The following is a 27916-nucleotide window of genomic DNA, read 5'->3' as shown; positions in this document are numbered from 1 at the left end:
GTAGGCCTACATCTCGACCTCGACACATTCACATCACACGTTAACACAGCGGTAGAGTTACTCACGGGACACTGCACTTATTCGCAATCACAAGTTCTTTATTTGCATGTGCTTTAAAAGCCAGTTAAACCTGTCATTCGTGTGCTGTTCTGAGATGCGCTTTTTCTGACCCCAACCCCATACACCCGAAGCGTGCACACACACTTAAGCCTGTCAAACAGCACCTGACTACTGGACTTCATCTTTCGCGTCTGATTGCGCTATAATACTGTCAAATACACAAAAGGTTTACATAAACACAGTTGGTTATGTCTGAAGTGAGTTGAGAAAATCGGACGCGTGCAGGTCTTAAAGTGACAGCATCCTAATAGCATGCGGACCCTTGTGCTTAAAGGGATAGTTCACCCCAAAAATTAAAATCCTGTCATCACATACTCACTTTCAAGTTGTTTTAAACCTGAATGAGTTTCTTTCTTCTGTTGAACACAAAAGAAAATATTTTAAAGAATGTGGGTAACCAAACAGTTGCTGGTCCCCATTCATTTCCATAGTAGGAAAAAAAAAAAATATAATGTGGAAATCACTGGGGACCATCAACGGTTTGGTTACCCACATTCTTCAAAATAGTTTATTTTGTGTTAATCAGAGGAAAGAATTATTGTGTCAGCAATATATGCAATATAATTTTAAAATATGTTAAATATTTTATATGTTAAATATTTTTTAAAATATGTTAATAGCATGGAATATTTAGTGTGCTTATATAAAATGATTTGATAAAAGGAATTTTTAAAAAATATAAAAATAATAATAATTAAAAAAAAAATTCTTGTGGTACAAGACACTGTGGCATGGCAATCATATGAAAGGGGGCCCTTAGTGTTGCTATAGCCCCAGGGCCCAATGTGTTCTTAATCCGGGCCTGGATGCAGGCATTTAGAAATAGACATTCAGATGAATGTTAAACGTTTAAAATGACTGAAAGAGTTGTTTGTTTGTGGTGTTTCTTAAATGTGGGCCCTGTGCAATTTTAAAAATGTGATATGTTTGCTGTTTGATAATAGGTGTATTATCCTGTGATGGAAATTTCATTTTAAAGTCGCCAAATCTTCTCTTTAAAGTTCAAATCTTCTCTGATGACATGTTTACTGGCGCGAAGGCTATTTCTTTGGCATCGCTGTCAATTTAGAGTAATTAGCTGGTGAAGTGGATTTACTTATTATGAAGTTAACGAAAGTTATCTTGAGCATTTTAATGTTGGAAGCGGATGTTAATGTCAGTTTTTAAAACGAGCGGCTCATTCATACATTTGTAAGATCTTACTTTCATGCTGTGAAAATACAAACCAGAAGACAACACAATAGGGGCGTGGCTACATAAAATCTGTAGCAACTTCTGTTTCATGACAACTTTAAAGGGTTAGTTCACCCAAAAATGAAATTTCTGTCATTAATTAGTCACCCTCATGTCGTTCCACACCTGTAAGACCTTCATCTTCGGAACACAAATTAAGATAAATTAAGATTTGATAAAATCCAATGGCTCAGTGAGGCCTGCATTGAGAGCAAGACAATTACCACTTTCAATGCCCACAAAGCTACTAAAGACATATTTAAAACAGTTCATGTGACTACAGTGGTTCAACCTTAATGTTATGAAGCGACGAAAATACTTTTTGTGCACCAAAAAACAAAATAACGACTATATTCAACAATATCTAGTGATGGGCGATTTCAAAACACTTTTGTTTCGAATCAATGGTTTGGAGTGTGTATCAAATTTCTAAACACTTATGACGTAACGAAGCCTCGTTTACTGAAATCACGTGACTTTAGCAGTTTGATACACATTCCGAACCACTGATTCAAAACAAAAGATTTGTAAAGCTTCGAAGCTTCATGAAGCAGTGTTTTGAAATCACCCATCACGAATATGGGATATGAATAAAGTCATTATTTTGTATTTTGGTGCACAGAAAGTATTCTCGTCGCTTTATAATATTAAAGTTGAACCACTGTAGTCACATGAACAGTTTTAAAGGTCCCGTTCTTCGTGATCCCATGTTTCAAACTTTAGTTAGTGTGTAATGTTGTTGTTAGAGTATAAATAAAATCTGTAAAATTTTAAAGCTCAAAGTTCAATGCCAAGCGAGATATTTTATTTAACAGAAGTCGCCTACATCGAACGGCCAGTTTGGATTACATCCTTCTACTTCCTTCTTTAATGACGTCACTAAAACAGTTTTTTGACTAACCTCCGCCCACAGGAATACACAAGAGTTGCGTTTGTAGAGTGTGTTTGTCGCCATGTCGTCGAAACGCTGTTATTTTCATCCCGCAGTCCAATCACTGGGTCTGATTCCGGCTCAAATTGATAGGGTAAAATTAAAGACATGTTTACAATAACACTGAGCGCGTGCATCTCCACGTTATGGTAAGAGGCGTGACCTTTCCGGGCACGGTGCGCTCAGAGCTGTCGAATCACAACACAGGAACCGCTGGCACAATCAGAACTCGTTACGTATTTCTGAAGGAGGGACTTCATAGAACAAGGAAATCATCAGCCCGTTTTTATGACAGTGGGAACAGCGGTATACAGATAGGTAAATTATGTGAAAAATACTGTGTTTTTTTTACACACGAAACATGAACATGTTATATTGCACACTATAAACACAATCAAAGCTTCAAAAAAACACGAAAAACGGGACCTTTAAATATGTCTTTAGTAGCTTTGTGGACACTGAAAGTGTTAATTGTCTTGCTGGCAATGCAGGCCTCACTGAGCCATCAGATTTCATCAAAAATATCTTAATTTGTGTTCTGAAGATGAACGAAGGTCTTGAGGGTGAGTAATTAATGACTGAATTTTCATTTTTTTTGTGAACTAACCCTTTAAAAATAAGTAATAAAAAAATAAAAGTTTTAATGCCACAGAAGAACCATATTTGGTTCCCTAAAGAACCTTTCATTTTAATTGAATTTCAGGATAATTTTTAACGTTGCTAGGACAAAAAAAGTGCTCAAAGTTAAAGAAACACCCTTAAATGATGGTAAAAAATGAAGTGATGTAAATGCAAACTCATTTGTTTTTGAGATTCTTTAAATTCTATATGAAAAATACAGCGTCATATTTTTCATTAGATTAAAATGGGCTATATTTTCTAATAATAGAAATACCCTAAAATAATCCCAGTGTACACTGACTGGATAGTTACATTAGCACTAAAGTGTGGCGTACATGCCTTCATTAGAATGGGCATGCTGAAATCCTCTACTCACCCCTCTGACACTGAATACACACACACACACACACACACAAGTTCATGAATATCTCTTCAGATGCCAGAATAGGCACATGGACTGAAATCCAAACAGACACATGAAAAAAGATTCAAGGTCTGACTTTTCTTTGTGGAGCTGGCCGCTGGTCAGAGGATGTGTGAAATAAACAATCTACTGAGAGATGGCATTGTGACCTGCTGCGAGGGGAATAAGGTCATGTTATCGACGTGAAATGTAAACACATCTACACACAAGGCTATATTTGCGCATCTCGCTGTGTGTATGTGTGTGTGCTTCTTTGCTACAATGAAACCACAGTCCTTTAAATCACTAGAGCATTTTTGTAACATACATGTTACGTAATTACTGTGATGAGTCCTTCAGGGCTGTGGAAAGTAGAAACCCCTTTGGTGCTTACAAAACAAACGAAACGTTTTCCCCTCATGATAGAACTAAATTACTGCACTTCTGTGTGGCCCTACTGAGAAAGCAAGTGTTGAAATGAATCAGCTTCAGCAGCTGAGACTTTACACACTCTGAGACAACAGACAACCACAATAATCTGATTACTCATCCCTCGTGTGATTAGCCGCCACAAGTTCTTGAAGATTCCTAGTGCACTAGTGTTAACAAGAGCACATGGAAATGCAAGTAGCTCGATCCATTCATGCCGACATACCAGCTTCTCTCAAACAATTAAAGGGATAGTTCACCCAAAAATGAAAATTGTGTCATCATTTACTCACCCTCAAGTCGTTCCAAAGCTGTATGAATTTATTTCTTCTGCTGAACACAAAAGAAGAATGTTGGTAACCAAACAGTTGATGGGAACCATTGACTTCCATTGTATTTTTTCCCATATTCTTCTTCATACATATTCCCATATTCTTCTTCATGGTTTGGAACAACTTGAGGGTGAGTAAATGATGCCACTATTTTTATTTTTGGGTGAACAGTCCCTTTAAGACAGCATTCCCGACTTATAAAATTACTCTTCAGCAAAAAAGTATTTTGATTTGTGAATTTAAGTTAAGTTTGTGAAGTTATTTAAAAAAAATAGTAATGTGCACAAATAAATCATTTATAAAGAATACTGCAAAATACATAAAAAAATAAGTATTGTCCATTTTGATTTCATTGTGACTTTAAGTTAAATTTAATTAGTATGTCAACTCAGCTTCAAAACAGAAATGATCGCTCTCTCTCTCTCTCTCTCTCTCTCTCTCTCTCTCTCTCTCTCTCTCTCTCTCTCTCTCTCTCTCGCTCTCAAACACACACAGGAAACAGATTTGTTGATGTCACAGCACTGGGCATGTCCATAAGGTACTGACAACACTAGAGGATTATCAAAGCTTGTCTTTGCATTCATTCTGTTTCTTTACTCATTCAGTCCTTCTTTTATTTAGAAAGAAACGGCAGGTGTTTGAGGAAACCCCAGACAGAAGACTGTGGTAAGGACATAAAGGTAAGGACATAAATAAGATACAGGTGCCACACTTTGTGAAATTGTGTCCATGAATAGCCCACTTCACTTTCGCACCGGGTGAGCTACAGATAGTGCTTAAGTTAATCCTGCTGTAATGTAACAAACCCTTTTAAGTTGTAGTGAATGTATAGTAAGTAACATTTTGCGAACTTTTCGAATAAAAGAAGACTAAAATGGGCAGATATTGGTTAAATATCTCTGCTTAAAATAACCAAATGTTTATTTCCGAGTGAATTTACCGAGCATTGGTTGGCCATGGCTGGTAAATGCGCACCAGGTGCACGTGCGTTTGGCGTTTTATTAAGCGTTTGTCGAGTTCGTTCTCATGGGAAATTCTCACAGTTGATAGGCATTACTCCGCTTTGCCTCGATGATCAGCGGCAGGGAGGCGTGAAGTAACGCTCACGCCCGGTTATGATCAGCGTGACGCTCCAGCAAACGAGCAACAAACACCCAAAGGCGTTGGCTACTTTATTTTTAATTTTCGTCACTGTCAAGATAGGTACATTTTATTAATTAAGCTGTTTTTGTTTTACTTCAGGTGGGAGTTTATAATCATTTTTGTTTTACTCCAGGTAGGAATTCAGCTGTAACTCGGACGTCATTTGTAATGGCATGTTCCATGAACAGGGCCTGAAACCCCTTAAAAACATTTTTCAACAGTTATCAAAGTTTTGTACATGTTGGAGTGAGCTTTAAAACCTTGATTTGTGTCATTAGAACATTAATTAGACACATTCTTAATAAAAAAGTTCTAGTTTTCAATGAGAAAAAATGCTTCAGTGTGGGTAACGGTTGCAAATTTCAGAAAATCAAGTTAGTTTGGTCCCAAATATTGGTTTGTATAAAACTATTTGTTCATTTTTCGTCCACTCTACCTTTTGTAACAGAGTTAAACGGTTTAATGATTGTAATCTACAAAGCATTTTCTATTTTGGTAAATTTTACAGTTTATTCCTGTGATGCTAAGCTGAATTATCACAAGGTCCTTTGCAAATCGTTCTAATATGCTGATTTGGTGCTTAAGAAACACTTCATATTATTTCATATATTTTGAAAATGGTTGTGGTGCTTAATATTGGAAACTGTTTTTTTTTTCTTCTTCTTTCCAGAAGGGATTGTTTGATGAATACCCAGGTGAAAAAAGTAAATTTCTATAATATACTTAAAGTGCACTAATTTTGTACTTAATATACTAAAAATGCATCTTTAGTACTTCTTAAGATCATCTTAAGAACATCTAAGTGTACTCAACTGTGCTATTTTGAGACGGCATTAAATATGAACTAAAATATACTTTTAATATACTTAATATACTATCTCTATATTTAAAAAATGTAGTTACCACTTGTAGTACACTGTGGGTTCAAATGTACTATAAGTGGCATCTAAATACATTTTTTTAAATACAGAGATAGTATATTAAAAGCACATTTTAGTTCGTATTCCATGGTGTTGCAAAATCGCACAGTTGAGCACACTTAGATGTTCTTAAGATCATCTGAAGAAGTACTACAGATGAATTTTTAGTATATTAAGTACAAACAAAAATAGAGCACTTTAAGGATATTATAGAAATGTACTTTTTTTTTAAATGTTTTTTTTTTTTTTTTAAAGTTACAGTTACTTTTGATAAATTAATACATCCTTGCAGAATAAAAGTATTAATTTCTTTAAAAAAAAATCGTACTGGCCCTAGATTTTGAATGGTATTTGTCAGCTGTTTTGTAGTTTGGGAGAAAATTAAAGTTAAAATTAAAATAATTCTAATAATTTCTAAAGTTGGGTATTATTTGAAGGGAGTTTAGAGGCAATTAATGCGTTAAAATTAACAACATGAAAAGTAGCTAGTTTTAAAGTCAAAGCTAATTCAAGATATCACTGATTTAATGCTCCAATGAACATGGGTTTAACATGCTTTAAAAAGTAAAGCCACTACAGTAAAATCTGATTCAATTTCTAAAGGGGTCCCAGTCGATGGAACATACCTGGAAATTTCCCCTGCACAGCCCTAGCTGAGACACTGAGAGGCTTTTTCACACAGGTTAGTGATGTGATTCATCAAAACATTCTGCCATGAGTGTGTAACTGTGGATGCCATAAATGCCTCTGTTCCAAAGAACTACTACCAGAAAGGCAAATCCATGAGTGGTTGTATCCGGATGGGTTTTCTCCTATATTTCTAATTGGATAAAGAGTGTGGGGTGTTCTCTGAGTGACCTAACATCTCATTTTTCAGCTTCATCAATTGGACAACCCAAAATCTACAGTGTCATCTGTCCTTCATACTACCTACAGCACACACCCATGGATCCCCAAGAAGATCTCACAGACAGGGACATCCCTCTGACTGTTCTGCTCCCAGGAGGACAGGAGACCACAGCCACAGTGCATGGCAGGTGAGAGAACAGGAAAAAATAAAGGTGATAAATACATTCTAATCAATCCTTACATTGGAATGACTGTCAGGTCATGTTTTATTTTGGCTATATGTGTGTGTTTGCGCTTACAGTAAACCAGTTATGGATGTTCTGGTTGCGTTGTGTGCTCAACACCACCTCGCTCCATCAGATCATGTCATCAAGTTTATCTCCACAAATCAAAACCACATCAATTTCAAACCCAACTCCATGATTGGATCTCTTGAGTTTGAAAGAGTTGTCCTGCAAACTAAAGGGAGTGATGCTAACAAGAAAAAACCTAATATTCCTGTGGTAAGTCTGATCAAAAGCCTGATTTTATATCCATATTATTTCATCATTTTACCCTGATTTATTTATGTATTTTTTCTCCAATTATCAAGCAGTTCATCAAGGGTTCTGTACCCATTTGGTGCATAAAAAGTGCATAAAGGCATCTGAATTGTCATACTTGCATACCATATTGTTCCGAATATGAGACAGTATTTTTTTTCTTGGAAATATGTCTGAAAAATTGGGTTGTCTTATATTCAGAGTCTAAACTTTTACATGTCAATGATACACCCACAAAAATAGGGAGCACCAAATACGTGTAAAATGAATGTGCCCCCCCCCCAGCAGAGAGTCATCAAACAACTCTCATTAAGCAGCCAAGAAATATGGTGTGAGAGTGTAATGTTAGTGTAATGAACCCAAAAAGTCTTAAAATGCTAACAATCAAAGAAAAGCTTGCTACGGTCCTAAAAGTGGCCGCTTCGAAGAAACTGACAGGCAAGTATGTCAGTACGTAGCAGAAAAAGAAATGAGGGGCTGCCCATAACCAGAGCTGTCATCCAGATGAAGGCACTCGATATTGCAAAAGAAACGTTTGCCTGTCAATATTTGCATTATTACTTAGCATTACAAGATTAGCATTACACTGCAAAACAAGTCTTACCCAGCGCTGGCCTTCCAACTTCAGGGAGAAACTGCTGTCTTTTCAGCACTATGTGATCAGCCTAAGGAAAAACATTAATCTGTCACTGCACATAAAGTCTAGAAATCAGTCATTGTGAAATCTAAAGGAAATGAGAACTACAGGTTATTTTTATGGTATACCATAAAGTGTTTATTTCTGAATGTGATTATTGGTACATTTTACCAGTACAGGTGCTGGTCATAGAATTAGAATATTGTGAAAAAGTTCATTGTTTTTTTTTTGTTTTTGTTTTTTTTTAATTTTGATAATTAAGAGTGTACAGCTCATGAAAGTCCAAAATCCAGTATCTCAAAATATTAGAATATTTCCTAAGATGAATCAAAAAATGGATTTTCAAAACAGAAAAGTTCAAGTTCTTTAAAGTATGTTCATTTGTGCACTCAATACTTGGTCGGCAGCACAAACTACAGCATCAGTGAAGTGTGGCATGGAAGTGATCAGCCTGTGGCACTGCTGAGGCACTTTTGAGCCTTCAGCTCATCTGTATGTTGTTGGATCGATTTGTTTTTCTTCTTTCTCTTGAAAATATCCCATAGATTCAGGTCAGGTTCATGTTGGCTGGCCAATAAAGCACAGTAATATCATAGTCAGCAAACCACTTGGAAGTGGTTTTTGCACTGTGGGCAGGTGCTAAAGTCCTGCTGGAAGAGGAAATCCGCATCTCCATGAAGCTTGTCAGCAGATGGAAGCATAAAGTGCTCCCAAATCTCCTGGAAGATGGCTGCATTGACTTTGTACTTGATAAAACACAATGGACCAACACCAGCAGACGTCACTACCCCCCAAATCATTACTAACTTCAGAAACTTCCCACTAGACTTCAAGCAGCTTGGATTCTGTGCCTCTCCAGTCTTCCTTCAGACTCTAGGACCATGATTTCAACATGAAATGCAAAATGTTCTTTTTCTCCTTAGCCCAGGTAAGATGCTTCTGACATTGTTTCTGTTTCAGAAGTGGCTTGGTAGTCCTTTTCCTGAAGATGTCTGAGTGTGGTGGCTCTTGATGCGCTGACTCCGGCTTCATTTGACTCATTGTGAAGCTCTCCCAAGGGTTTGAATCGGCTTTACTTGACAGTATTCTCAAGCTTGTGGTCATCCCTGTTGCTTGTGCACCTTTGCCTACCCAATTTCTTCCTTCCAGTCAACTTTGCATTTAATATACTTTGATGCATCACTCTGTAAACAGCCACCACCTTCAGTAATGACCATCTGTGACTTATTCTCTTTGTGGAGGGTGTCAATGACTGTCTCCTGGACCACTGCCAAGTCAGCAGTCTTCCCCATTAGTGTGGTTTCAAAGAACAAGAGATACCCGGAATTTATACTGTGGGGATGGTACATTAGCTGTACGTTCTAATCAACAAATAAAAAAAATAAAAAAAAACTTTTGAAATGTTTTACTTTACATGTAGGGAATCTAGAATAAATGAAAGTTTCATTTTTTAAAAATGATTTACTATAAAAAAAAAAACGTTTTCATGATATTCTAATTATATGACCAGCACCTGTATTTACCATACTTTCAATACAAAAGTTAAAATATGAAAGGCATATTCATAAGGGGTTGTATCCAGATGGGTTTTAAAATATGAAAAATACAGAAAAATTATCTTCAAATAAAGCATTTCCTTTATAAAAGCCAAGATTGGTCTTCAAAAAAAGGGGTCGTCTTATATTCAGGGTCATACTATATTTGGAACAGTATGGTTGAACAAGTGTCGTTCATTGACTGCTTCATGAATGCTGCTTATTCAGACATCATACTCTTTTCACAAACTAATTTTTGCACACTATAAAGTGGAGAATCATGTTGGTCTCTTCGTTTGCTGGTCACTGTAATAAGGTGTGTTTTGGATTCTGGGATCAGCATGGGTTGCTGGTCCCCAGCATGGGAAGTGGGAGTGCTGTTAGTGTGGTACCAGCCACACCAGTTCAGTTTTGCTTGAGAACAGCATGACTATGCTGGTCCACCAGCTAGACCAGCACTATACCAGCTGGACCAACATGGAATTCATGCTGGATTTTTCAGCAGGGATGACTTGTCTCACAGACCCGTCATTAAAAGTTTGAACTAAAAATTGAATTTTCCAGGCAACAGTTCGTCTTCTGATAAACTACAAGAAGTCCCATAAGGCAGTAGTACGGGTCAATCCTACAGTGCCGCTGATTGAGTTAATGCCCACGGTGTGTGAGAAGTGTGAGTTCAACCCTGATGACACCATCTTACTAAAGACATATCAGTCAGAGGAACCCCTGGATCTCACCAAAACGCTGAATGACTATGGAGTCAGGGAGCTGTATGCCAAGGAAATGAAAGGTCAGTAAAAGAAAGGGAAAAATAGGGCTGTTTTAAAGCACAATAGTGTGATTATGTAATACTGCTGCATACTACAATCAATGTACTATATAGATTTTGTTGCATACTAAAGTAATAGTAATATTTTTTAGTTGAGTTTGATTTTTTTTTTTTTATGTTCTTCTTAAAGCGGTTCCTGTTGACCCTGTATCAACTCATAAAGGTACAAAGCTCCAGTCCAAACAACCACAGAAATATAATTGTTACCTGCTCTTTAATATAGCACTGAACCAACTATTTCTGCACTGCTCAGGTTTTATGTTTGATCTACGAGGCTCTTTTGTGTGTGTCCAGGTGGTGAGGAAGAACAGAAAACGCCAGTCAAAGAAAAGAAGGGAAACAAAGGTTTCTTTGGTTTATTCAAGAAGAGCAAGAAAACATCTGAGCAGGTTTGTACACCTGTCAGTCTGTCTGGTTTTGCAGTCTGTGCAACCTGCTGGTTGTCATATTCAGGAAATGATGAGGGGAAGATCATAACTGAACTGTAACACTGTAAAACACTTGTGCAGGTCCACCCATCTGTCTCTGCATCTGTTCATCTTTCAGCTTGCCGTTGTATATGATCTCATGTTTATGGACAGTAATTCAGTGTGCATATTGAAATTATATTCCTGCTGTTTTTTTCTTCTTCAGGCTGTGACTGATAGTGCTTCTGAACTGAACGGCCAATGTACGGACAGGGTGAATGGTCTTAATGGCCACTCAGCCTTACCCATGGTCCCTGCCGACATGCCAAAGAAGAGACGTGCTCCGCGGCCTCCTGTGACGGCGTCCCAGAGTGTCTGTGGACTTCACACCAGAGACTTTTCCGACCTACCAGAGACTGACCCTGCTGGAAAACAGGTGGGCATGCTGTGAGCATCTCCATACCAGTCCAAACCTGAATCAGCTGGCGTGGAATTAATGTGCTGATCAGCTGGTTTAGCAATGAAATGGAGGTTAAAACGACACCATTAACATCTGAATTGTTTATTAGCGTGCGTTAGTGTTATTTTAGTATTATTGATATGCTATTATAGTATTCATTTGATTATTTTGAATTGGCTTTTGTTTTTATATTTTTAGCTTTCATTTTAATTAGTCATATTGTTGTGTGCTTTTATCATTTTTATTTATTATTTTAATATTTGTACTTGGCTTTATTTTTATTTGTTAGTTTGTTATTTTAGTACTTAAACTTATTTCAGTTAGTTGCCAAAGAAACATTTTAAATTTTTAACTTTCAAGTATGTTTTTCATCTAAAATTTATTTTTATTTCAGCTTTATTTGAATTAACGGAATTTGTTTTAAATTTCATTTTTGTTAACGATAACAACACTGGCACAACTTTAGAAGTGTTGAATTGGAAACTAACTAAAATAAGTTCAAGCACTAAAATTACTAAAAAAGCACTAAAAAAAAATACTTAACCAAATGTAAAACTGAAATAAAAATAAATTGAACCTAAAAAAAACAAAAACTAATAAAAATGACATCAAATAAAATAAACTAAAAAGCTAATTCAAAATATTCATATACAGTATTCTGTATACAGTATTCTATAAAAGTGTATAAATTATACTGAAATAACACATACTCATTATTTGATAGAATTTTCGCTCATGATATTTTCAAAAAGAATGTAAATAATTTCTTATGATCAATACATTAAACAATTGTTTTTAATTCCCATTTGATGATTTGCTGAATTTGACAAGCAATGTAATGGTTATGTGACAACTACAGCATATTATTGTTTAAAATTACGTACTGTTTCACTTTAAGGGATATATTTACTGTCGTATGCATGAAGCAGTATGTTAGTATTTTATTCCAAACCTCCATGTGCTTTTCTCAGGGTCAGCTCAGTCGTATATCTTCCACTGAGTCCTCACTTAAAAGGACTAAACGGAGAGCTCCGCCCCCACCGTGTGATGGCCCCGCCCCATCCGATTCAGACAACAAAGGTATGCATTCATTTTAATGGAATCTTATTTCTGCCACAGGACAAGAATTAAAAAAATAATAATTATTTTTTAGATATATTATTATTATTATTTTTTTTGTTTAGATATAAACTCAAAATTTCAAGGGAGGAAAAAAATAATTGAGAGATATAAACTTGTGAAATTTTCAGATTTGAGTGGGTTTATATCTCACAATTCAGACTTTATAACTTGAAGTTATTTCAGTTTTAAGTATTTGTTTAATTTTTATTTTTCTTTGGCAGAAACAAGCTACAGTTTGTTCATTAGCGTTGCAGTTTTCTGTGTTTATGCATTTGTGAATAAATGTGTGCCTGCTAATGCTGGTTTCCTAGACACCAATGCTTTCAAATGTTAGCATAGTCAAGCTCGAACAAATGTGAGCATAAAAAAGGGCAGTAACTACCATAGATATTGAGGACAAATCTCCCTCCATAATTAATGGCCAAATTGCCCCCCTCATCCAATAATTATTTGGCTGTTGGTTTAATAGTTGGCATAACCCAACTGTTGGATTAATTATTTGCTCTTGTTTTACACTGTCCTACCAGGAGGGGGCGCCTAACAGGCAGCACATCCTTTGCTCCTCTTCTCCTCCATGCTTGCTTCTGTTCCTGCTGTTGTCGGTGATGGGCTATTTTTCCTGTTTTTACATCGCCTTCATGTCTTATGCACATTGCACTGAACTCTGTCTTGTTCTGTTGTTTAATTGGCTTCCTTGTTTAATGTCACTCTCTCTAGCTTACACCGTATTAAGGTTGAAATGTAATGTGACGTGCCCTTTTCACCTTGTTAGTTAGCAAACTGTAGTAGTATTCTAGAGGATAAGCTAAAGTTACACACTCAGGACAATAACAGTCAGTGTCAATTTATGACTTGGGTTTCATTCTAGTGTTCTTAAAGGGATAGTTCTCCCAAAAATGAAAATTATCCCATAATTTACTCACCCTCAAGCCATCCTAGGTGTATATGACTTTCTTCTTTCAGACAAATACAATCATAGTTATATTAAATAAAGTCCTGACTCTCCCAAGCTTTATAATGGCAGTGAATAATGGATGAGCCCAAAAAAAGTCCAACCATCCCACATAATAGATATCCACGTGGCTCCGGGGGGTTAATAAAGGCCTACTGAAGTAAAGCGATGCATTTGTAAAAAAAATATCCATATTTAAAACATTAAAAACTAAAATAATAGGCTTCCAACAGACGGTTGTACGCATTGATTTACAGCGAAAGAGTGAACTCTGACCCGACATAATGACAAACGCGGAAGCACAGAGGAGAGAGCAAAACAAAACACCGGTCATGAATCAGAAGTCTAAAACTAACATTTTTAAAGAGAAATGTCAGAGGATTTCAATAAAAGAGAAGAGGAGCTTGAGTTTGTTGGCCAGCAGCGAGAGGCGTCTGAGCTTACAATACTCCTACATTGCGTTAGGTGTCACTCTTTCACCATTAATCGATGCGTACGGCTGTCTGCCAGAAGCTAGTTATTTTAGTTTTTAAAGTTTTAAATATGGATATTTTTCTTACACAAACACATCGCTTTGCTTCAGAAGGCCTGTATTAAATTTTATGATGCACGGATGCACTTTTATGGGCTTCAAAATCTCATCCTTTATTCACTGTCATAATAAAGCTTGGGAAAGACAGGACATTAATATAACTCTGATTGTATTCATCTGAAATAAGAAAGTCATATACACCTATGATGGCTTGAGGGTGGATAAATCATTGGGGAATTTTCATTTTTGTGTGAACTCTCCTTTTAATGTAAACTCATTCAGTGTTTATCAGGCAAATCTGTAGCACTTTCTCATAATAATTGTGCCTTAATTCTGAGTTGTGTTTGGCTGCTCAGTTGGACACAGCTCCCAAGATGGTTGTAATCAGTCTGATATTTTTATCAACATAATCGCATTTCAGCTTTATTAAATGTCAATCATGTCAGGTCATAAGGGATGCTTTTAAGAATTAATCTTAAATTATTCACATTTTAGGAATTCAAAATGAATTCATCAGCCTGAAATAAATCACTTTTTTTTTTTAATTAAAGCTTTTTTTTTTTCTTTTAGTTAGAATCATTTTAATGTTGTTATATTTGTCTTTAATGTTTTGTGTGCTTGTCTTTTGTGTTCTTTTTCTTCAGAATTTCATTAAGTTTTTTTTTTTCTTTTTTGCCAAATTAACTTTTGAAATTCAATTTGCTAATACGGATTCATATCTGAATAAATTAAATTAAAATATATACTGTACGCTGTGCTGTCTGTGTTGTTTCAAAGTGCTGAATTAATAGATTACAGATGAGATGGTTTCACAGATAAACACACTCGTGAAAACAGTTCTGTGTCTTTGCCGTAACACTTTGTTTCGCTTCAGTAGAGGAAGCTCAAAGGGACGACAGGCGTTCAGACAAATACAGAGCTCACATAACTGACCGCTGCCCTGCAATCACTAAAGTTATGAGCGAACTCGTGGAATCTCTGCAGGCACGGCATCACAGAACGCTGTCTTCTGCAAAGTATGTTAATTTTGTCTGCATACAATTATTCATGATTTGCACTTCCTTAGAAATATAGAAATATACTCTAAAGTTAATTTTCTGGATGGTTTCAGTCAGATAATAGCAGCCAGGAAACCATTTCACTATTTTTTATTTTTTTGTTCTTTTTCCCCCCTTTAAATTTGCCTATTCGATTTCCTCTTTAGTTCTTCTATATCGCAGAATCAATCAACAGAAGATTCTTCTACGGGTGTGTTTTCTGAGCATCACAGCCCTGAGGCTGAGCTTAAGGCACTTCCTGACTGTCAGCTGCTGAGGAGTCCCTCTGAGAGAGAAGGTTTGACCACCTTCACCGTGATTCCCCAGAGACGTCAACAGAGCAGGCAGTGCTTTGAGGTGCCACTAACCTTACAGACACCTGACGCCGCTAAAGCTGAAGAAGACCCATGTCCTGGAGACCCAGATGCCATTGAGACCCCTACCATAGAGCTTTTGGAAGAAGTCGCATCTGAAATGTTTAGAAATGAGGGTACAGGTTCAGACAAAAGTGAGCACTTATCAGCGATTGTAGATCTACAGCACCTGGAGAAAGAGAATCAAGCTTTGACGGACATTGAGAGTGAGAATTTGGAACTGAAAGATGAAGAGGACCAATGTAAAACTCATCCAAAAAACATTGAGCTAGAGAGTTCACTACAAAGGGGCCTAAATAATCTAGAACATTTCGATAGTAAGATAAATAATCTAGAACCAGGAGACAGTTGGTCTAGTCTTTCAAAACCTGCTAATAAACTTGCTGACAGCACACCGATCGATCCAAACGCAGTCCTAGTTGAGCGAGAGGAGACGGAAGAACATGCTTCGGTGGAGAATGAAGAAGAGAAAGACTGGGAAGAGCAATACAAAGAGAGGAGAAGGAAGTTCCTAAATGGTGATGATGGTATGAAGCGATTTGATGTTTGGGGAAGAATTCAAAGAGAATTTACAAACATGCAAGAAGAGAACACAATGCAAGAAATGGATTTTCCCTCACCGCCACCACCTGTCAACTGGGATGAGAACAGCAGCGAATACAAAGAGGATATAGAAAATGGGAGTGAGCAAGAAATGCAGTCCTGTGATGAAGACCTTGAGCAATGGGCAAACCTTGATCTGAGTGCTAACTCAAAGCCCAAATATGTGCCTTACCCAGAAGCCCACTCTACACAAACTAACACTAAACCGAACGCCTCCGGTGCTGAAAACAATTGCAGCTTTACTTCAGAACCTCATAAAACCTCCTTTTTATCTAAATCACATTCAAGCGTTGACCCTTGCCCTCCAGCAGCAGTGTCTCTCTTTGCCTTGGCTGTATTTCAGAGGGCTAAGCGTTCCAAACCAGGGCTGGATCCCAACTGCTCTAGAAGATGAGAGCTGCCCATGCACACTCACAGTGAGTAAAGAAGATCACTGAAATATGAATAGGTTATTAATATTAATGAAATCATCAACATTTATATGCATGTTGTGAATAGTTACAGAGAGTAATTGCCAAATTACATTCCACATTCAAATGTCTTTGCACTTCATTGTCACCTCACATGTTTGATGGAATTTATTGGGCCAAAACATACACTACTGTTCAAAAGTTTTGGGTCAGTGTTTTTTATTTGCATTCAGCAAGGATGTATGAAATTGATCAAAGGTGACTGCAAAGACATTTAAAAGATTTCAATTTCAAAAATATTGTTGCGAGCAGCAGTTATCGGGGTTCAAGCGTCTTAAGGCCTTTAAGCACATGCGTTAAAAGGTAATATGTTTTAATTGGCAAGCCTGTAACCATCTTGACCAATAATTGAAAAAGACCATTTACAACCAATACAGGCGATTTTGGACTAGTTCGCCAAAGTTGGTTTTTAAAATCTCCAATGTTTAACAAACGATTCGGTGGACGGCGGCAGTCCTAAGTTGCTTAGAATGAGGAGTTCTATCATGTGGTACGAATGTCACAGGAGTACGTGAAAAATTGTTCGGATTGGCCTTTGTTAACCTTGTCTGATAGCTGCTCAAATTTCAGTGGCCAATGGCGGACATGTTTTTTGAGACGTGTCAATGGCACCTTGGGCGTTTTCAGATTGATGGTACTAAAGGAGAAGTAGTTGACATTTTCCTGTTTTTTTTTTTTTTTTTTTTTTTTTTTTTTTCTCCTGTTATAACGCCACCAAGTGGCCATTCGCCACATCCATTTTTTTAAAAATACTGTTCTTTCTTCACATCAAAGAATCCTGAAAAAAAAGTTTCGATCAAATTAATGCAGCCTTGGTGAGCATAAAATATTTTCAGTAACATCTTACCAACCATAAACGTTAGAACAGTAGTGGTGTTTATCTTTTTCGTCCAACAGGAAACTAACCGGACGAAAAGGATGTATAAGCCTCTTTCAAATGTATTGGTTAGTTCATTGTCGCAAGGGCAAGGTGTGTCTGGGTCAGGGAATGAGAGGTGTGTGTGTGTGTGTGTGTGTGTGTGTGTGTGTGTGTGTGTGTGTGTGTGTGTGTGTGTGTGTGTGTGTGTGTGTGTGTGTGTGTGTGTGTGTGTGTGTGTGTGTGTGTGTGTGTGTGTGTGTGTGTGTGTGTACTTGTTTATATTACATTGTGGGGACCAAATGTCCCCATGATGTAATATAAACCTGAGTTCACCTACATCGTGGGGACCAGCCAGCGGTCCCCACAATGTAAATGGGTTTATAAATCATATAGAATGAGTTTTTGTGAAAAAGTAAAAGTTTGCACAGTTTCCTGTGAGGGTTAGGTTTAGGGGCAGGGTAGGGGGATAGAATGTACAGTTTGTTCAGTGTAAAATGCATTGAAGTCTATGGAAAGTCCCCACAATTCACAAAAACAAACGTGTGTGTGTGTGTGTGTGTGTGTGTGTGTAGTTTGTAATGTAAATGACGTCTGACACTCATAATAGTCTTTGTTTATTTAATGGGCATCTTCCTTCCTCTAAGCATGTTTTGTATTGCACATGTGTGTTTATAGTTATTGATGCATTCTTTCATGCATTCCAGCATTCATAGCTGAGTTTTGTGTCTTAATGAAATTTGAAATTTTTACGTAATTCAATAATAACTCAACAAAACTTAATAATGCAATGTACTGCATGTGGTTTCCTGAATGACTGATGTGTGCTAATCTTTAGAAAAGAGGTTTAAACCTCGGTCTGGGGACTCCCATGGGGTGCTGAAGGCTCCATTAAAAAATTACTAAATGTATTTTAGTTTTAATTAATTAAATGTTTTACACCCTATTTGTTAGCATACAGTATTTACCAGATTTAATGATTATACAGTTTCATGGTGAGATTTAAATGAGTTTAACCACAATTATTTAATATTATTAAGGGTACGTTTACACGGCAATGATGAACTCATCAGGGGGAAAAAATTCCTTTGTGTTAACCTTGTACAGACGACAATGTTGTCAAAATGATTCCCGTTGACATGGATCCATGAAAAACTAAAAATGCTGTATTCTGCTGCCAGGCCAGTAGTTGGCGATGTCACTTTGTAAAGAAACGCATGCACATGACGTCACCGCTTTCACAAAATTGCAAAATTTGCTCCTTTTTTTTTTTTTTTTTTTTGTAGTTTACACTGAGACAGTAATGGTTTGAAACCATTTTTCAAAAGTTTGTTTTCAGACCCCCCAAAATTCCATTATCATGTAAATGAATGGCCAAAAGCATAAAAACGTTTTCTGTTTTTAGTTGAAAACCGTGTCATGTAAGCGGCCACTGATTTTGCTTGAAAACAAAAAAGTTTATAGGTCAAACAGTGAGTAGAAAAAAATATTTAAAGGAAACCACCTCTACATTATATTTCAATAATTTGCTTTATGCTTAGTATAGTATAATATTTTTAAAAAAACTATACGTCTGCCAGTAAGTGTCTTGCAGAAAGATGGAACTTACTATGGTGTCTTTTTTTTTTCTTTTTTTTCCAGGTAATTGATGGCCATTCTGAACATGGGATTGTTAATTTGTTCATTTGATGTTTTCTTTATCAGAATGAAGAGCAGGACACACTCCCGATATTTAAACTCCTCATATCTTATCATAGGATTATTTGATTCTGTTTTTAATCATTATGAATCTTCACCTGCGTTTTCCTGTTCTGTCATCTGATTTTCACGTGTCCTGAGAATTCTTTCATAAAACTTGATATTTTCCAGCTTTTTAATTGACTCTCACAGGAATAATATTATGCCAAGAGTAAACTTTGCCCCAAACAAATACACTTGGGAGGGAAACATGCATGTATTCATATTATGTATATATTTTGTATATTAATGAAGGCTTGTTTTTTTTCTAAGCTTTTTTGTTTTTCCAAAGAAATTATTCCTGAGAAACCTGCCAAGATACTATTTTTTTTATATGTTGTCTTTTGTATTTTTGAGCACAAGTAAATAAAAATCTGCTTGTAAAATTCACAGGCAACGTATGATTCATCATTCAAATTTGGAGAAAAATATCATTGACAGAGTTGGTGGTGATGTTAAACCTCAAATAACACCATAAAGTGTTATACTGTATGACTACAGATGTCATCCAAAGCCATGCACTAATGGAGAAATTCGTGGAGTTCTTGTTACAGTGTAACTATAGATTTAAGTTCTGAGTAATATAATTTAACTACATGTACTTACAATAGGGTTAGGGTTGGATTTAGGGTTAATTGCATGTAATTATTTGTAGTTATTACAATAGTAACTACATGTAACGTGTAACAAAGGCACTGTAAAATAAAGTGTTACAGAAATTCATGTAATCATTTACTAAAATTTTGCTGTGCACCATTATGTGCTTTTGCATATTCACAGCAAAAACCATGCAACTATTATGCTAAAGTGTTGTGAATGTTTTTTTCTGTGAATTGATTGCTATGTAATTGGTAGTGCGTTCAAGGTGCTAGATGGTTGATTTTTGGTTTAAGTCCACAAAATGATATACTTAGATATGGCTAGGGTCCCAGTAAGTACAGTAGGTATATAATAGTTGGAGAAAGCAGTTAGCATTCCCATTCATCTCAATGGCATTTGCTCAGTTGTTGCATAAACTCCTGGAAGTACATGATCTGGAGGCTGCCATCTTCATTCAGAGACAGATCACTCACTGTCACACAATTTTTCAATGAAAAATTGGGGAAAATGATATCTAGCTGTAACATGTTGGCTTTTAAGCTCATTTAGTGTAACTGTTGGGATGTTCACTAGGGGGCAGTATTTACCAAGAGCAATAAGTGCTTGTTAACCATGTATTGTGCATGTGTTTTTTTGTCACAGGCATGCCAAACACTTTTTCCCTCTCTGATCATACTGTAACTCACATACTGTACCTTGCTGATCCTTTCAACTCTCATTTTCTTAATGATGAAGGTCAAAGGTCAAATCACAGAGGAGAGCTTTTTTTCATCCAGCGACACAGTGTTTTGTGTTTTTAGATACCATCCACTTTCTGCTAGTAACATGTTTTCTGTCTGTCAAGACAAGTTTTATAGACATCATAAAACTGAAGGAAAAGCTGTCAGTGTAGCTTTATTCTCTGGGCTGTCAAAGACATCAAAAATTATGAAGTTTATTTATCTTCCTGGCTTTTTGTTTGAAGAGGACTCTCTCAAGGCCGCAACAGCCTGCAGAGTGTTTGCATCTCCACCTTTTAGACCTTCAGCCATTTCAGATTTTCCTTCTCTTATTTTCAAGGCGTGTTTTCCTGCCCTCTGAGACACCTCTCTGTGGTGTATAGGAATGGTTTTTCAACAGGCATGGCTGATTGAATAGGACCCCGCTAAGCACAATGAGGGGCTTTTCATCAAATTGGGCTATTGAAACCTACGAGTGGCCGTAAACACTGCGGGTATATGTTTGCCATAGCCGGTTGGGGGTTAGGTGGGATTTATTGGTCATCTGACCTATGTATGTTTTCTATTTTATAAGCTAGTTTGAACTATATGTGTTTAAGTATGCTGAGGGAACTGATTGAAATGCTCTCGCATTAAAATATGCACCTTGTGCAAAGTCCACTGGTGGTGCATGAGATGGAGGAAGCGTCTAGTTCTCCCTGGTGGACTGGTGCCTTTCTCACCTCCTTCATCAGTATTCCGGCAAGTTTGTGGCGTGCATACTTCCTACTGGTCACTGAAGCCAGATCAGCGCTCCCCCAACCCCCGCGCAGCACAGACACGCCCGGCGAGAGCAACGCGCCACGCACAGTCATGAATACTGATCACCTAAAGCCCTAATTAACAATCAGAGCCAAACTTATTTACATAAAGTCTGTCTCAGATGGAACAGGCCTCAGATGAAGCTGTCAGACAGATATCTGCACTTAAAAATCCAATGAAATCTGAAAGACTTTGATGGGTCGTTGAGTTCAGTGACACAGCAGCTTAAAAGTAAGTTTTGGCCTGTAGTATATTAATAATGTACATATAGTCCATATTATAATATATCTTATCTCTGTGAAAATGAATTTAAAATAACATATGCACATGATAATTCACACACACACACACACACACACACATATTTATATATATATATATATATATATATATATATATATATATATATATATAAAATTTGATGTTCACAAATAAATCATTTATATCATTTATAATAATCATTTATTTATATATATATATATATATATATATATATATATATATACACACACACACACATATGTATATATGATCAGGCATAACATTATGACCACAGACAGGTAGTGAATAACTCTGATTCTCTCTTCATCACGGCACCTGTTAGTGGGTGGATATATTAGGCAGCAAGTGAACATTTTATCCTCAAAGTTGATGTGTTAGAAGCAGGAAAAATGGGCAAGCGTAAGGATTTGAGTGAGTTTAACAAGGGCCAAATTATGATGGCTAAACGACTGGGTCAGAGCATCTCCAAAACTGCAGCTCTTGTGGGGTGTTCCCAGTCTGCAGTGGTCAGTATCTATCAAAAGTGCTCCAAGGAAGGAACAGTGGTGAACCGACGACAGGGTCATGGGCGACCAAGGCTCATTGATGCACGTGAGGAGTGAAGGCTGGCCCATGTGGTCCGATCCAACAGACGAGCTTCTGTAGCTCAAACTGCTCAAGAAGTTAATGTTGGTTCTGATAGAAAGGTGTCAGAATACACAGTGCATCTCAGTTTGTTGTGTATGGAGCTGCACAGCTGCAGATCAGTCAGGGTTCCCATGCTGACCCCTGTCCTCTGCTGAAAGAGCCAACACATGAGCATCAGAACTGGACCACGGAGCAATGGTAGATGGTGGCCTGGTCTGATGAATCACGTGGATGGCTGGGTGCATGTGGATCTGCTGTTAACATCTTGGTGCCAGATACCACAGCACACCTTCAGGGGTCTAGTGGAGTCCATGCCTTGACGGGTCAGGGCTGTTTTGGGGACCAACACAATATTAGGAAGGTGGTCATAATGTTATGCCTGATCAATATATATATATATATATATATATATATATATATATATATATATATATATATATATATCCTCAAATATGATTGGCTGAGAGGTCTTTTTTCAATTTTCTCAGACCTTGTACCATGTGGCCACTGTACCGCCTGACCACTGCAGATTTTAAGGAATAGTTCACCCAAAAATAATAATTCTGTAATCATTTACTCAACCTTCCCCCAAACCTGAATTTATTTCTTCTGCTGAACACAAAAGAAGATATTTTGAATATGGGTAGTCAAACAGATGATGGAAGTCAGTGGGATCCATCAACTGTTTGGTTACTGACATTCTTCAAAATATCTCCTTCTGTATTCAGCAGAAGAAAGAAATTCATACAGGTTTGGAACAACTTGAGGGTGAGTAAATGATGACAGAATTTTCATTTTTGGGTGAACTGTCCCTTTAAGGTGTGTTTGACTTGAAGCAGCAATGTGCAAACTGATCGGTGTATGACATCAAAGTACCACTAGCGCAATTCTAAAGCATACTGAACTTTATTTACGGCAATTACGACATGGGCGTGAATGCAGCACTTCTACCAGTATCACCATGGGAACTGTTTCACCATTTGTATCACTCCACTTGCAGCATTTCTCACAGCGAGTGTCATGGCGGAGGAGTGAACCCACTATCATTTTACAAATACTACTGTTGTTGTGTCACGGAATGTAGTTTTAAGTTTAAGTTTTAAGGTGAGAATGTAGTGTTTAAACTTCAAATATGATACATAAAATTATTAATAAATATTGCGCCCAATCAAAAAACTTCTACGTTTTCTGAGATGTGAGCTCCAAGATGTCAGCGGTCGCTTAAAACGGCCTTAACAGCGGCCAAAACAGCAGTCTTGTAAGATGCAACCAGCATTGTCATGGGAAATCCACATAACCATTGAAAGTATACTAAAGCAAAGATATCGCTTTCCTCAGTGTTTTATGAATATGAGATTGACCTGAAGAATGAATGCTGTATCAGATGCAGGTAATCACACTCGCTCATTCCATCTCTCTCTCATAATCATTATAGCATGTAGCTGATTTTGCACAATACTTTTACTTATAAACTTTTAGTACTTTTACTTAGTGTGCATTAGTGCCTCCCCACTTTTCAGTGTCATTGAAACATAACATTGCAAACTTTGATTGGAAGTAAAAATATATTTGAAAAGCAGACCAAAATACAAAGGTATAATTGTGTATAACTGATTACAAAATGGAGCATAATCGATTTAAAAATGGAGAAATATAAAAATACTCTATATATATATATTTAACTTTATTGCAAAATGTGCATATATATATTGAAATATTTAATTATGATAATGACTTATTCATGTTTCTCTATATTTATTTGTATTATTTATTTGTATTATTATTAAAACTGTGCTGCATGTAACTGTAGAACATGTAACAAAAACAGATGTATTTCATGTATTTACATTACACTAAAGGTTGAAATAGCCGGTGTCCCCTTCTGTGTAATTTTTTCCCACCGTGTCTGATATTAAAATCAGCATGACACTCTTTGCAAAAGGTGTGGGAATTGTCCATATGGCTTCGAGATTAAATTAAATTCTTCCATCCAGCTGTTGTTAAAATTTACATGTATATTTTGTTTATTTTCGCAGGAGCACCACAGAGTCTTTTCCTCCCATTTCTACCAGTGATGCATTATTCAACTTCTCACTTCTACTATCTGCGCAGATATCAACTGCGTAACTGGTTTGTAGGTTGCCAGGTTGATGGAGTGTGAGGCGTTTCTGTATTTGTGGGTGTTTTCAGACTGGTGGGTGTTTATATATCATGCAATGAAAATGATCCCCTTCACTCGACCCCACCCCTAAACCCTACCCACACTCTGACATGGGCAAATCAGGTAACGTTCTCAAAAACGCCCCTCTGTTTATGGCCTCGCCCATCAATCATTAATGTCCTGCAGAGACATGTACTTGGGTTGAGGTCACTAATGTGTTGAAATTTGTATGATGTGTTGATTATGTGAGTAGAATGTGTTTCATACAAAATCTGGCAACTGGACAACCTTGGAATAATATATTGATGTGATTACTCATATAACGATGTTTGGGCCATACAAATTATGGGAGTTTCCTGGGATAAGGGAGATGGGTGTGAAATACGGGAGAATCCTAGGAAAACCGGTAGTGTTGACAGGTATGAGAGAGACCAACTCGATGACAACATTCGCAGTGCTTCATGGGAATGGACGGGGCTAAAGAGATCTTCTGGCACGTTTTGCTTGAAACAATTCTGATTCTGACTCTCTGATTGGTGAAATTTTCTGTACAGCATCATTCCCTATGGAAAAAAATGAATGGAGTTTTTACTTCTGGAACCCGACTGTTGCACTCTATAGCTTTTTACTTCAGGCTTGGGCTCAACTGTTACACTGTCAATTTGAGATTAGATTCTGCGGCAGAAGGAAGTAGTTCCACACAAGAGGGTTTTTTAAAGGGATAGTTCACCCAAAAATGAAAATTTGATGTTTATCTGCTTACCCCCAATGAATCCAAGATGTAGGTGATTTTTTTTCTTCAGTCGAACGCAAATTATGATTTTTAACTGCAACCGCTGCCGTCTGTCAGTCAAATAATAGCAGTAGATGGGAACTTCAACTATAACAGTAAATAAAACTTGCTTAGACAAATCAAAATTAAACCCTGCGGCTCGTGACGACACATTAATGTCCTAAGACACGAAACGATCGGTTTGTGCGAGAAACCGAACAGTATTTATATAATTTTTACCTCTAATACACCACTATGTCCAACTTCGTTCAGCTTCCTGTTAGTGAGGTCAAAAAACGCGTTGTGATGACGGAAGTGACGGAAGCCCATATATTTCAATGAGCGCGAGACATCACTTCCGTTGTCAGAGCGCGATCAGACCTCACTAAGCGAGTGCTGAACACAGTTGGACATAGTGGTGTATTAGAGGTAAAAAATGATATAAATACTGTTCGGTTTCTCGCACAAATCAATCGTTTCGTGTCTTAGGACATCAATGTGCCGTCACGAGCCGCAGGGTTTAATTTGGATTTGTCTATGGAAGTTTTTTCGACTCTTATTGTTCAAGTTCCCAATCACTGCTATTATTTGACTGACAGACGGCAGCGGTTGCAGTTAAAAATCATAATTTGCATTCGACTGAAGAAAAAAAGTCCTCTACATCTTGGATGCACTGGGGGTAAGCAGATAAACATCAAATTTTCATTTTTGGGTGAACCATCCTTTTAAGACACACCCATTGTTGTTTCTTATTTATTCACACATTCATGCCATCAAACTGATGTATAAACGCAATATCAAACTCGTAGTCTCTCAGTATTATTTTACCCACCTGTGTACTGTATAAGCAGTAATAGTTTTCATCTGAAGGTATGCCTGACCTTTCCGACTGTCCACAAATGTCAGTTAGGCTTTCAGGCTCAGAGCTGAGTTTCTCTTTAACATTGCCTCCCACAATCTCTGACATTTCCTCTGATGTCACCACATTCTAACCCCCACAATGCTGTGCGGATGGCCTCTCCTCTCTGCCCTTACCCAGAAAGACAGAGAGAAAAGACAAACAGACAGACACTATATTTAGTCTAGAAATGGACAATAGAAGCAAGCAAATGTTGTAATCACAACAAAGTTTCCCAACCTCATGCAACATCTTCACATTTAGTCCTGTTTTCTTAAACCATATACAAATATTGCTGGTTGTCTGTGTTATTTTCTTTATTGAATTATTTGAATCTTGCTTATACTGCTTTCAGATGTGTCAATGTTTTTGAAATGAAAACTTGCCTGATTTTTTTTTAAATGAAAAGTAATTAAAACAACTCTAAATGTCAAGGTGCTCTTTCTTTTCTCAGTCTCTTTCATTGTTTATTCTTTCCGTTTTTCATTCTGTCAGATTATCTCTCTTTCATTTTCTCTGCTGTTTGACACCAGGGTCATTAACATGTCACGGCTTCACTGGCTAATATGCAGAAATATTCGTAATTTATGCTAAACTTGTGCCTTTTATGCGAAATGATAATCGGAGACGGGGACATGAGTGGCTCTGTAATTAGCAAACATAAGAAATGTGGATTAGAATGAGATGATGTTGAGCTTGGAGAACGGGGGCTTGAGTTTTTTTCCACACAGTGAATGCATGGTGAATTTGTCTGGGATGTCTTAATATGAATTCTCATGCACATTATATATGCTTATAGTTTATTTAATATACAGTGACTGATGAATTACATACCCTAATATACCACTTCAAATGCGTATATAGGCAACACGCATTTATGTGCACTGCGATTATAATGGCCATCACTTCATTCCTCCAGGCATGTTAAAGGTGCTAAAGAGGATGTTTTGTTTTATACATTTTTGCAATATTACTTGAAACTGTCTTTACTAACTGATAAAAGACTATTTATTAGGTGCACTGAAAGTAATAATAATAAAAACATCAGCCAATCGTTTACGTGACCATCGCGTAAACGATTGGCCCTCTCGCTTGTCAATCACTGGCGTGACGTTCCTTGTGAGAGACGTGCGCGGCTGCGCGCTCCAGTAACTTTCCACACTCCACAGGCGCCGCATGCAATGTTTTTGTCAGGAGACAGGAGTAACAACTACAGATTATGAGTTACCTGCGGTGAGTCCGACATAATGAATCCACTAACACGACACAGTGAATGCCGGTGGTAAACACTCGTGTTCCAATACTCGTGCACAAGTTTTGGGAGGCGTTCCCTCAAAAGGAGGGGGGGTTGTTCTTACGCATGCGCTCATTTAAAAAACTCACTAAAAGTCTTTGGTTTCTCAGTCGACGAAAAGATCCTCTTTATCACCTTTAATAGTATGAGGAAGGAAAGGAGATAAAAGAAAATGTGACAAACCCATTTTGTTGTTTTAACCCAGTGGTTGGGTTAAATGTTTGCATGCTGCAGTTTTATTTAACCCAACTATTGTTTAAAAATTACAATATGTCTGGCTTAAAATGAATCCAAAATAGGTTAGAAATTAAAAATCAGACACATAATTACTAGAGGCAACAATAATAGTCCAAAGGTGAACATTTATTAATAAGCAATTTAAAAATGTTTTCTGTTTAATTATTATCCATTAAACTTATTATTAAAAAAAGGATAGTTCCGGCCCTTGATTCTGATTGTTTGAGCAGCATTCAAAGCCGTTGTAAAATTCCCGAAAAGATACAGCTGACCGCATTACATAAGTATCACTGAGTGTGTACGCTATGTTGCTGCGTCTGTCTACTATTAGCAACGTAAACATGTTTGTTCTCAATTGATTTTGTTTATTGAAGCTTACTGCATTATGTAGAAGAGTATTGTGAGAGAGATTTCGAGTGGCAAAGTGTATTACCTGCATTCAGATTTAGCA

General features: G+C 37.1%; 1 protein-coding gene across 3 annotated transcripts; it reads left to right on the top strand.

The window, feature by feature from the left end:
- The first annotated feature begins 4624 nt into the window (after positions 1-4624).
- cobll1a (cordon-bleu WH2 repeat protein-like 1a) lies at positions 4625-19386 on the top strand. 3 transcript variants are annotated; one of them, XM_067374632.1, is made up of 12 exons: positions 4625-4749; positions 6736-6814; positions 7010-7169; positions 7283-7484; positions 10260-10485; positions 10655-10687; positions 10819-10913; positions 11158-11367; positions 12363-12471; positions 14875-15013; positions 15202-16427; positions 18979-19386. In XM_067374632.1, the coding sequence occupies exons 3-11, from the start codon at positions 7078-7080 to the stop codon at positions 16403-16405; spliced, it is 2310 nt and encodes a 769-aa protein (XP_067230733.1). In that variant the 5' UTR covers positions 4625-4749; positions 6736-6814; positions 7010-7077; the 3' UTR covers positions 16406-16427; positions 18979-19386. The 3 variants fall into 3 exon arrangements, with proteins under 3 accessions (XP_067230733.1, XP_067230731.1, XP_067230732.1); XM_067374630.1 differs by having other exon boundaries at positions 14872-15013; XM_067374631.1 differs by lacking the exon at positions 4625-4749 and adding an exon at positions 5160-5272 and having other exon boundaries at positions 14872-15013.
- The last annotated feature ends 8530 nt before the right edge of the window (positions 19387-27916 follow it).

This window comes from Chanodichthys erythropterus, chromosome 21, assembly GCF_024489055.1.
Source record: "Chanodichthys erythropterus isolate Z2021 chromosome 21, ASM2448905v1, whole genome shotgun sequence".
In the NCBI taxonomy this organism is placed as follows: Eukaryota; Metazoa; Chordata; class Actinopteri; order Cypriniformes; family Xenocyprididae; genus Chanodichthys; species Chanodichthys erythropterus.
Note: the sequence above shows the minus strand (reverse complement) of the source record. Positions and strands in the feature narration are given on the sequence as shown.

Excerpts from the sequence above, each read along its gene's own strand:
- cobll1a (XM_067374630.1), top strand. The coding sequence starts at position 7,078 with ATGGATCCCCAAGAAGATCTCACAGACAGGGACATCCCTCTGACTGTT. Across the intron at positions 10,486-10,654 it reads GTATGCCAAGGAAATGAAAG|CGGTTCCTGTTGACCCTGTA; the intron begins GTCAGTAAAAGA and ends TTCTTCTTAAAG. Across the intron at positions 12,472-14,871 it reads ATCCGATTCAGACAACAAAG|TAGAGGAAGCTCAAAGGGAC; the intron begins GTATGCATTCAT and ends GTTTCGCTTCAG.